This window comes from Tamandua tetradactyla, chromosome 1 (assembly GCF_023851605.1).
Source record: "Tamandua tetradactyla isolate mTamTet1 chromosome 1, mTamTet1.pri, whole genome shotgun sequence".
NCBI classification, from domain to species: domain Eukaryota; kingdom Metazoa; phylum Chordata; class Mammalia; order Pilosa; family Myrmecophagidae; genus Tamandua; species Tamandua tetradactyla.
Genome location: NC_135327.1, coordinates 93,282,736 through 93,294,780, shown reverse-complemented (window position 1 = coordinate 93,294,780; position 12,045 = coordinate 93,282,736). Strand labels below are relative to the sequence as shown.

At 40.6% G+C, this 12,045-nt stretch overlaps 1 protein-coding gene across 1 annotated transcript in view; it reads right to left on the bottom strand.

Moving 5' to 3' along the window:
• Positions 1 to 12,045, bottom strand: part of SCRN1 (secernin 1) — a 64,949-nt gene that overhangs the window by 27,687 nt on the left and 25,217 nt on the right. Inside the window, exon 3 of the mRNA XM_077120800.1 lies at positions 1,786 to 1,967. Within this exon, the coding sequence (XP_076976915.1) occupies positions 1,786 to 1,967 (182 nt within the window). The remainder of the gene's footprint in view (positions 1 to 1,785; positions 1,968 to 12,045) is intronic.

Below are 12,045 nucleotides of genomic sequence, written 5' to 3'. Positions count from 1 at the left end.
AATCCCCAAACAGTCTTTGCTGAGGGCCATACCCTGGAATTCTGGGCCATCCATGTGGCTGCAAATCTTGGATTGCCATGAAACACACCTCTTCTAATCTTACCTGGAATTGGTCTTAAAATCTGGCATTCCTCACTTTTCTGGCTTCTCCCTGTCACCAGACTAAAATCTCTTTAAAACTTTGAGCTTCTACACGTGCCCTCAGAATCTAACACAAAGTACATATTTAGTTAAACCTCTGATGCATTGTTGGTGGACAATCTTGAAAAGCAGTGGCAGAGGCTTTAAAGAAAAACTTTCTCTTCCTTCATCTTTTGGAAATTATTTGTTAAAATGGTGATTTGGCCACATCTAGAAACCCTATACCACAAAGTATTACAAATATAATAATTCAAAATAAATAATAAAATTAAAAGGAGGTGAAAAAGAAAAGTGGTATATTTTCCATTGTTAACTCTCTATTTTTAGGATTTCTATTAAGTATGGAGGGAAAATACTGGGAAAGCTTTCAAAAAATAAGCTCAAAATTTATTATTTGTGTATATTTTATCTGTTTAATCTATAGGAAATTGATTATAAATATCATTTTTCCATCTTTTCCCCAGTTCAGGGAACCTGCTCCTTCTGTGTTTATAAGAACCAGGAGTAATAAGGAAGGGTGAGGAAGGCAGAAAGGCAATATGCTATCAAAAGTGCTCGTGGAAGTTGTGGGCCACAGATGTCTCCATCAAAATGTGCAATTGTCTCCACAAAACCAATGTCAAAACCCGTTTCTTTTTATAGGATGTTAGTACGAGGAGGCTCTAGAGGTCATCCAACACAGACCTCACAGGGAACAAATGAGGCCACGGCAACCTAGAGAGTGATGTAAATTTACATGAACCCAGGAATTCAAGGCTCCCAGCTCCCAACCCAATCTTCTTTCAACCACGTCATGATTCTGTTTCATTTCACTATTTCCAGAAAAAAGAAAACCATTTCAGAATGCTGTTTCATTCTAGCCCGTCCTCTACATTAGTCATTCACCCAACCTCCAGTTACAGATCACCCATTATGCATGCCAGGCACACAGTTTCTGGGGCTTGTGACCCAGCAGCGTACAAACAAAGCTCCCTGTCCACTGAGCCTATGCACAGCATCCTTCTGTTATAAAGGAGAGGAGGGAAAGGAAGAAAAAACTACTGAGATAGAGGGGAAAGGAAGGAAGGTGATCTCTGTTCTAGTTCAACAATTTTATCGAGATATACTTCACATATCATAAAATTTACCCCTTTGAAGTGTACAGTTCATTGGGTTTTAGTATATTCACAGTTTTAGTATATTCACCTCAATCTAAGTTTAAAACATTTCCAACACCCCAAAAAGAAACCCTATACCCATTAGCAGTCATTCAGCTTTCCCAATTCCCCCACCACCCACACCAGCCCCTGGCAACCACCAATCCACCTTCATTCTCTATGGATTTGCCTATTCTAGACACTTCATATAAATGGAACCTGCAATATGTGGTCTTTCGTGCCTGGACTCTTTTACTTAACATAATGTTTTCAAGGTTCACCCATTCTGTATATGTCAGCATATCATTCTTTTTTATGGCCAAGTAGTAGTCCAGTGTAATCTATTTTTTTTCCATCACTTCAAAGAGTATATCAAAGAGGCAGACATAATCTCTGAGTGTATCATGTTACACAATAGGAAGTTTAGTGAGAGGTAAGTCCTGTTCACATTTTCAGCCTATTTCTGGGCAACTACTTCAAAGCATCATGTTGCAGTTCATCTTCCTACCTGACCAGATCCATCCCCAGTAAGGCTTCCGTCTCAGCGGCGGGTTCCCTGGTGTTGATGGGTTCGTTGGCTATGCACACTCCATGCTCATTGGCTCCCATTTCTGCACCCCAAAGCCAAGCAGGTCTGCTTATCATGATGGCATGGGTCCTCGGAACTTGATCGATTGAAATGTAAGTGCACTGAAAAATGAACGGGAAAGAAAGGGCCATCACCTGACAGGTGCTACTTAGTTTTCATCTTGGTACTTATACTGAGCCATCACATCAGTTACAAACTGATAAAATTAAAATAAAAGACTTTGGGAACACCCACATTTAAAAGGCACCCCAAGTCTCAATGCAGCTCAGAGACCTCCACAGTGGGTTTCAGTACTGCCAGCCACTCAGTTTTCCGTCTCTTTGGTTCAAGTCCATCTATCCATAGTGCTAAGCACATGGTGATAATTTTGAAACAGGCATTTAACCACTCTTTACCGCAACATTATTCACATCATCTGTGTCTGGTACTTTCAATGCACAGATACTCATCAGAATTTCAAACAAACTCAGCTATTTATTCTCATTTGCAAAAATCCAGCTAGATCAGTGGTTTTCAATTTTCTTTTCAGTTATAGAGTCTTGTCTTTAAAAGAAATTTTACACAGAAGCCTAACATAGAGAGCTGATAAAAATGATGATGCACTGTCTGAAGAAAAGAGGTCCTAAGCCCCCTGCAATGATCCCTAGGGCTCTCTGGAATCCTGTTTGATAACCATGATGGTTCAAGTAGTAAGAAAAGGGAAAATGGTAATACTATTTTATGATTAACCATTGCATTACAATGTTTACTTTCTTATACATTATGTTTTCTGATGCCATTTGATTCTCACCCTAAGCCCAGGAGGTAAATACAGGTAAAGAAAACTAATATGAATAAACACATTTATACCCAGAGACATGTATATCTAACTCCAGTCGAACCGCAGTACCCTCACTTAGAGTTGACCATCTTCCTTCTCCAGGCTGTTGCGTTTTTACCTTTAGAAAATGAAAGTTAACCTAGATGAAACTGTTTCTTTCAAAGAATTTTCAGCTGCAGAAACCTTCCTTCAAACAAACTCTCACACAAAAAGCACATCATAAAACTGGTCCAAGTATATGAAAGCAAAGTGAGGGGGTAGAGTTGGGGATGGGGAGGGGCGACCACTCACTTCCTTGCCTGCCTGTTTCTCCTTCTCCCATGCCAACGTTGCAGCCCACAGGGGACTCCCCCGAGCAGCATGCAAACCGCTGAACTAGGTTATCCATAATATGTTTCCCAGCTCCAGCATTCTATGAGTCTCTGACTCATGCTTTGGGAGGTGGTTGCAGTATGGAATCCAGGGCTCTGAACCACACAGAGCTCATTAGCTTTCAGGGGAAACTTTTATCATTGCAGCAGCCATTTACATTTTGAACTGGGCAGCTGAAAGCACATCAACTACAGCCTTAGATCTATTTTCGATCCAACATCCAACTATATTGACTGAGAGTTAAAATATATACAGTATGCACTCTCATTTGTTAGGAGACTTCCATATCTTCACAACTCACAGCAGGTATTTCTCTGCTCTGGGATAATTTTATTTCACTTGGAAAAGAATTTCTAAACTTAAAGATAATTAAGCCCACAGGCTGGCAAGGACTCTTGAGTTTTTCTTGGCAAATCAACAATAAGATACACCTATTGAAATAGCTCCCCTGTTCAGTTCCCATAGTTGCTTACTTAAAAAAAAAAGATTATTTTCTAGCAAAAAGCTGGCATAGCCAAATCAGTAACCAAAATATAATCCTCTGTGCTCTTCTAAATTGTAACTGAAGTTTATCCTCTTAAAATTGCACTCTCTCATGTAAAAATTATCCAGACATTGGCCAACCCTTTCCAAAACCCCTGTGCCCATTGAGCACTAGTGACAAAGTTTGTCTGGAAAAGAGTGAGTAACTAGGGAAAAAAAATTTCAGCTTCCTAAATATAGCTTTATCACAGAGTAAAAAAAAAAAGCAAAAAACAGGAAAATTTTTTTACTCAAATTCATTTTTATACATTAATTTCCATTCCACCAATCATTTATAGATTAATTTCCATTCCATCAATCAACTACACACAAGGCATTTTATGCTAAGTGCTGCTGGCAGATAAATTGATAGGGATGCCCAGTCCCTATCATTTCAGGCTGGAAGGAAAGAGAAGACATGCAGGCAAATTACTATAACCACAAGGCGGATTCTAGTACATGTCACTAAGATGTGTCTGCTTAATACGTATGGCATCTTGCCCCCTCCTCCTTTCATCTTGTACTTCTGATCAAACTTACCCTACTTGGATTTTTCTTCTTTCTATTCCATTTATCCCCTGGTGAAATCCTACATACTCAATTTATTCATTGCATGTACTGATACGTATGGTATCTTCACCAGCTAGATCAGGAGGGCAGGGGTCTTTGTTGTTTAGTTCACTGATATAGCCCAAGGCTGGTACATACTGGGCATTCAATAAACCTTTGTTGAATGAATAAATAAATGAAAGAACTGAAAGAATGAATGAATAACAAAGGTCAAAGGGAGTGTTATAGAGGTTCAAAGGAAAGAGGGAGCACGGCCAAGTGGCTGGGGAAGGAGTCAGAGGCTTTATCAAATGGGTAGCATTTGAGGTGGACTTGAAAAATGGGACAGACATCAAGGTCTTCCAGGGAAAAGAGCCTGAGAAGAGAGAGATGTGAATGTCAAGGGTAGGTCTGGGGTCCAGGAAGGTCCCTTCTGTACCACGGAGGGGAGTTACCATGATGGTAATAAGGCACAGAACTGCCAGGGCTCGGTAAGCATTGACTGATAAAAAATGTTGAAAACGAATAAAAAAAACCATATGGTCCTTGTGGGAGGAGTTCGGTATCTATGCAGCCAACTTGACTCTTTTCAGGCCAGAGTGATGAGGAAGGAAGGGGAATTCCAAGATGCCAGATGGGCAAACCAATCCCTGCCAACCACAGGGCTGCCAGCTGACGCAACCCACCCCAAATGCTACAGAGCGGGGTGAGGGGACAGTCAGGCTTTAGCGGGGCTGGAACACATGTCCCTGAGAGCATCCTTGCCATGGACAGCAGAAGCCTGGGCCTAACAAGGGCTTTCTGTGACTGTGAGTCACACACACACTCCATTGTGTTTTTAATCTGGCTAATCACAGGGCTAGGGAGGGGGCAGAGGAATACAAAAACTTGTCTCAGGGTAGGCTATGGTGGCTCAATGGCAGAGTTCTCCCCTGCCTTGCCGGAGACCCAGGTTCGATTCCCAGTGCCTGCCCATGCGAGAAAAAAAAAAAACAGAAGAACTTGTCTCATACAGATGGGTTATTGAAAATCCAAGGTTTGAACCAAACCTCATAAATAATGAACATCTATCTACGCAAGATCTAATTAGCTGAATGTTACAAAGTCAGCCATTTAGAATGTGAACTCTGTAGGCAGTCTTCTCCCTAAATAAAATTCACTGACCTTCACTACTGCCACATTATTTTTTTATGAGGGAATTGAACTAGCAAGAGAGGTTTTACCAGGAAAAAAATCCAAAAAACACCTGAAATTTTCTTGCACTGTGGCAAAAATAATTGAATTTCCCAAGCCAAAAATTCCTAGCCAAATTTCCATCGGAAAACAAACAGAAGAAAAGAAAATGTTCACCACTTAAAAGACGGATCTTTACAGAGATGGCTTGGTTATTAAACTGTCAAAATGAGCAGTAGAAAGAGGTGAGCAATTGTCTTGCTGCCCCAATGCCACTCCCACTCACACCTTTAATAAAGCAAATCTGCCAGCGAGTGTGAGCCCGGGTCCGGGGGCATGATGCGGTACACTTCCAGATGTTGGCACTGCCAAATGCCAATCTAAAATGGGGTTTTAAAGATGCTGCCTGTCTTGGGCTTGCCATTCTGTCAGGTGGCTCCTCAGGGACAGCTGCCAGGTTGGAGAATGGGAAAGATGAACTTTGAAAAGGCCACAGAGACAAAGACAAAAGGCAATTCTTCTGCAGAGCAAGGCCTTTACCATTTTGGATGATTCTGTCAAAAATGTAAAAGCAAAATGAGATTCATGCTGTTGCCTACCCCTCATGCATTCCAACACATAGCATTTCTGGATAACATCCAATGAAAGGGAGAACAGAGACACACACAATAGGCGCTTCAATTAATGAAACGCAGCCATTGTGCCTTGCCTGCTGTACTCAGATGGTAAACACAACAGCGCTGGCACAACTAGTGAAAGCCATTGTAAAATGAGTCGATCAGTCAGCCAGCCTTCTCAGAGACGGGCGGAAACGGCAAGGAGAGCGGGATGCTTTAGAGAAATATTTTTTGTTTTAGAAAATGTGCAACTCTAAAGCAGCATTGCTAATTATCATTGCTTTTTCTCTTGTTTGTTTTTTATTTATTTATTTTTACCCAGGTATCTTTTCTACAGTTTGGTTGGCTTTTGAAAGTACACTCATATGATCCATCTGAGTCTATATAAAGACAGAAGAAGATGTTGAAATAGAGGACAACACCGCAATCATCATTTCCAAAGAACTGCCTTTTAGTTCCCTGAAGCTTTAAGATCTTTAGGGATGATCAAGACAAAAAGCAAGGGGATCAGAAGCAGGCTTGGGAAAAGAGAGATTATGGAAGGAAGCCCACTGCCAAGCCACTCTCCCACGGGGCAAAGGGAGATGCTTCGTATTCCACAAGTCTAGGGACGCCTGCACAGTGGGATGAAGAGAAGAAAACAGAGAGAAAGAACAGCCTGCAACTGCCCAGCAGCCACCCAGCCTCATGATTCACAACCTAAGCTCTCCTACTACAAGCTGTAACCTTCAGAATTAAAATTCAGACCCTCTCTCCATACTCACACACACACACAAACACACCACTACCACCACCACGCATCACAGATACCGCTTCCATTTAGATCATTTTATTGACCATATTACCAGTTCTCACTAATTGGTAATTTCCTACCTCCATATGCAAATGCTTTCATTGGTAGAGAAATGATTTACCAAAGGTATGTCTGCCCCAAATCATGAAAGTTGCATAACCTCACCAAGGACACTGATTCCTTTCAGCATTTCATACGGTGAAATATAGAAATAAATTTAAATTAATTTTAAAATAAGGAAACAATGAAATTTTAAACTTTAAAGAAGGGAAACCACAGAGATTTTAAATAATCAGAATATTTTAAAATATATATTATGTGTCAAATTTGACATGATAAAGAATTCTCTGTCCCAATAAACCATGGTACAATTAACCCCTTATTGTCCTAAGTGTGAGTAATGTAGACTTCAGTTGATTTTTTAGAAGTAAAAATGGTTTTCTAAGCATGAAACCCATTGTTTTTCTGGAAGAGTATTCCAATATTGGATAAGCTTTTTTTTTTCTAAAAAGAAGCCTCAAACATGTAAGAATAAACCTGCAACCATCCATAGGCATGCATCCATGAAAACACACAAACTCTTTCTCACACAATCACACACACCACACACCACAATCCAGAAAGTTACTGCTTCTTCAACTGCCCTAACCATAACTGAGGAGCAGGACCTAAGGTACAGTGGAAATGAGTTCTGTGATGCCTGCTGGCACAGCATCCTCAGAGAGGACAGAAGGACTTTCAGAGATGAAAGACACATCTTCACCCATCCTACCCTGCAAAAAAAGAAAAGCTGCTTAAAATCTAGAACCCAGAGGGGAAAGACTAAATAATTAAAAAATTAGACACCCCAATCTGTGCAGCTCAACAAAAAATATGCCATGTAATTTTAGAAAGTGAGGCACTCTGTGCTGGGGGATCTTATTTTAATTCTTCCAGCCTCAAACAAAGTGAATGGGACATACAGTAGGTGACAGACAGATGGGGCAGTTGGGTAGACAGACTGAGGGATGGATGAAAAGGTGTGTAAGTGGACAAGCTGCGAGGGAGGCCCTCTGGGAAGGATGAGCCAGGTGGAAGGCTGCGTGGGTGAAAGAGTAATCAGGATGATATTTTGCACACAGTGATTCTCAGAAATGAGTTCCTGGGACCTTAACACTCAAGTGTCAGGTTTCTAGGGAAACCTCAGAATATGTTTAAAATATCATGAAATGGGCTGAGGAATAGATGATGTGTTATAGGATATGCTCACTCTTCACAGATAAAATAAGACTTTCTGGATGCTAACAAATTCTTTTATGAAAATTGGACAGTAGTGACTGTGACTCACAGGCCCAAATATGGGGAAAATAAACAAAATAACATCTGAGATGGTAATAGGTGTCAATTTAGTGGAATTCAAGGAATAAGAGGAAGTTAGAAAAGAAGATTCAGAAACATGTGCTAAATGTAGGAGTTTGGGAACTGAGATCTGGGGTCACAGAATCTTTTAACACCAATTAGTTCCTAAAAAAAGAAAGAAAACCTCCCTCTTAAGAACGTTCTCCTTAGAGCTTACGAAGTGTGCTCACATGACAGCTCAGATGTGCCTCACAAAAGTTCTGTGAGGCAGACAGGGCAGGTATTCTGATCTCTATTTGGCACATGAGGAAACTGAGTCTCAGAGATACTCAAAGGTAAAAGACACAGTAAATGGCAAAGGCAGGACTAGAACCCAGGACCCCTGCCTCCTGGGGTGGTTGTAAATTTCAGTGGATTTATAATGACAGTAGGACATGCTATGTGGACAAGAGGAGGGGCAGGCTAGAGGGAGGTGGTGACACTGATGCTGGGGCTCAGAGGATGCACAGGAGTCTGCTAAGTAGATGAGAAAATGGAGAAGAACATACTAAGCAAAGGATAGAAAGAGCAAAAGCAGTGAGAAATGCCAGTGTGTTGTTTGCTTAAGAAATGGCAAACAGCTCAGTGCAGCTGGGGTCTAGGGTGCAAGCTGAGGGAGAAGGACTAAAAATGAGGATAGAAAAGTAAGTAGGAAATTGTACAATCCTTGTGGAGGGCAGTTATTGTACAAAATTTAACCCTGGTGACTCAGCAATCCTGCAATTTAAGCACATGCACAAATGATTTATGTGCAAGGGTCTTTGTGACCATATTTTTCAGACCCCCAAAATACTGGAAACATTCCAAGTGCCCACCATCAGAGGACTGATTAAATAAATTGGGGAACACAATGGAATACTATGAAGCTATAAAAATATATATATAAGGATAATCTCTATGCACAGATATGGAAAAATCTTTAGAAAATGTAAAATGAAAAAGGCAAGTTAGAGACTTTTCTCAATAAGCTTAAAACTATATATTTTTAAAAAGGAAGTTTCATGATGGTGTGTAATAATGCGCTACTTTCATTACAAAAAAAGAAGGAAAACAGAACTTCTGGGTCAAGATGGTGGCTTAACAACATGCGCGTTTTAGTTCGTCCTCCAGAACAACTACTAAATAACCAGAAACAGTACAGAACAGCTCCTGGGGCCACGTCAGTGACCAGACACACAGCGTACCCCAGTCTGGACCAGCTGGACCGGCTGCGAGCACCCCCCAAAACCATGAGTTCCCAAAGCTGCGGAGGCTGGCACCCCTTCCCCACAGGCCGCTTCCCAGAGGGGAAAGGAAAGGACTTTACCATCAGCAGTGACTGGGCACAATCAAACGCCAATTATGGAACTAATTAACAAATTCTGACTACTAAAAATAGGCCCCCAGCATAGGTGAACCTGATCAAAGCAGAGGTTGCTCATTTTTGCCCTGGTGCCAAGGGGACAGAACTGACAGAAAAAGAGGGGAAAAAAAGGAGGAAACAGAGGTTTTTGTGGCTGTGTATCTACAAAGGCTTGACTGCCTCTGGATACAGCGGCAGGACTTTTCAGGCTGCAACTGCCCCAGGCATAGGCAGAAGTGAGCTCTTTTGGGGGCTTATCTGGAGCCTGTGCCTTCCCCAGGGGAGGGGTGAAGCCCCACCCAGGTGGAATCCCTCCATCAAGGAATTCAGACACCAGGGCTTGGCAATCTGAAGCCATTAAAACCAGCCTACAACCTCTCCTCTGTCTCCACCACGCCCCCAGCAGGCAGAGTCTGCCAAAGTTAAAGCTACTGCATCATCTTATGCTGGTGGGACCTGCAGTCAGACAAGCGCCACATACTGGGCAGGATAAGAAAAACAGAGTCCAGAGACTTCACAGGAAAGTCTTTCATCCTGCTGGGTCTCACCCTCAGGGAAAACCGACGCAGGTGACTCTTTCCTCCTGATAGGAGGCCAGTTTGGTCTGGGAAAATCTGGCTGGGGTCTATAATATCTAAGTAGACCCTCCTAAGTGTGTGTGGGGAGAAGGCACCACACAAGCAGGGCAAGAAACAAGAAAATAAGAACCGAAAAATTCTCCTCTGTTAAACAAAACTTAAGCTAAAGGTCCAGATAAAGCTGAACTGAGTGTCAAAGAACAGATAGACAACAAATTCATCCAGCAAGAAAACCCTAGATAAAAGAAGTGAAAGCAATCTCCAGAATAAACTAATTAAGGTAATGAACTGCCTACACGCCAGCAAAAAATAACAAATCACACTAAGAAAATTGAAGATATGGCCCAATCAAAGGAACAAAACAACAATTCAAATGACATACAGGAGCTGAAACAATTAATTCAGAATGTACGAACAGACATGGAAAACCTCATCAAAAATCAAATCAATGAATTGAGGGAGGATATGAAGAAGGCAAGGAAAGAACAAAAAGAAGAAACTGAAAGTCTGAAAAAACAAATCACAGAACTTATGGGAATGAAAGACACAGTAGAAGAGAAAAAAACAATGGAAACCTACAATGGTAGATTTCGAGAGACAGAACATAGGATTTCTAAACTGGAGGATGGAACATCTGAAATCCGACAAGAAACAGAAACTATAGGAAAAAAAATGGAAAAATATGAGCAGGGACTCAGGGAATTGAAAGACAATATGAAGCGCACGAATATACGTGTTGTGGGTGTCCCAGAAGGAGAAGAGAAGGGAAAAGGAGGAGAAAAACTAATGGAGGAAATTATCACTGAAAATTTCCCAACTCTTATGAAAGACTTAAAATTACAGATCCAAGAAGTGCAGCATACCCCAAAGAGGATAGATCCAAATAGACATACTTCAAGACATTTAATAATCAGAATGTCAGAGGTCAAAGAGAAAGAGAGGATCTTGAAAGCAGCAAGAGAAAAGCAATCCATCACATACAAGGGAAGCCCAATAAGACTATGTGCAGATCTCTCAGCAGAAACCATGGAGGTGAGAAGACAGTGGGATAATATATTTAAATTATTAAAAGAGAAAAACTGCCAACCAAGAATTCTATATCCAGCAAAACTGTCCTTCAAAAATGAGGGAGAAATTAGAACATTTTCAGACAAAAAATCACTGAGAGAATTTGTGACCAAGAGACCAGCTCTGCAAGAAATACTAAAGGGAACACTAGAGACAGATACGAAGACAGAAGAGAGAAGTGTGGAGAAGAGTGTAGAAAGGAAGACTACGAGTAAAGGTAAAAAGAAGGAAAATTAGATATGACATATAAAATCCAGAAGGCAAAATAGCAGAAGAAAGTACTACCCATGCAGTAATAACACTGAATGTTAATGGATTAAACTCTCCAATCAAAAGACACAGTCTGGCAGAATGGATTAAAAAACAGGACCCATCTATATGCTGTCTCTACTTAAAGGATACGAGGCCAAGGACACAAATGGACATTTACACACCAATGTTTATAGCAGCATTATTAACAATTACCAAGAGATGGAAACAGCCAAAATGTCCATCAACAGACAGTTGGCTAAACAAACTGTGACATTTACATAAGATGGAATATTATGCAGCTGTAAGACAGAATAAAGTTATGAAGTATGTAACAACATGGATGGACCTTAAGGACATTATGCTGAGTGTGATTAACCAGAAACAAAAGGACAAATACTGTATGGTCTCACTGATATGAACTGACATTAGTGAATAAACTTGGAATATTTTGTTCGTAAAAAAAAATAAAATTAAAAAAAAGAAGGAAAGTAGAGTGAGTATTCTTTTGTGTCTGTACTTAAATACTGAGAGAATGTGCAAGATATTAATAAAAATGGTTACATAGGATGGGAATCGGGATAGAGAAAAGGGAGAGTGAAACTTCTCACTGTAATCTTTTAAATATTACTTCATCTTTGGACCTAAGGGAATATATTACCTATTCAAAATATAGCATTAAATTAAAAGATGCCTTTAAAAAGAAAAGACTAGAAGGG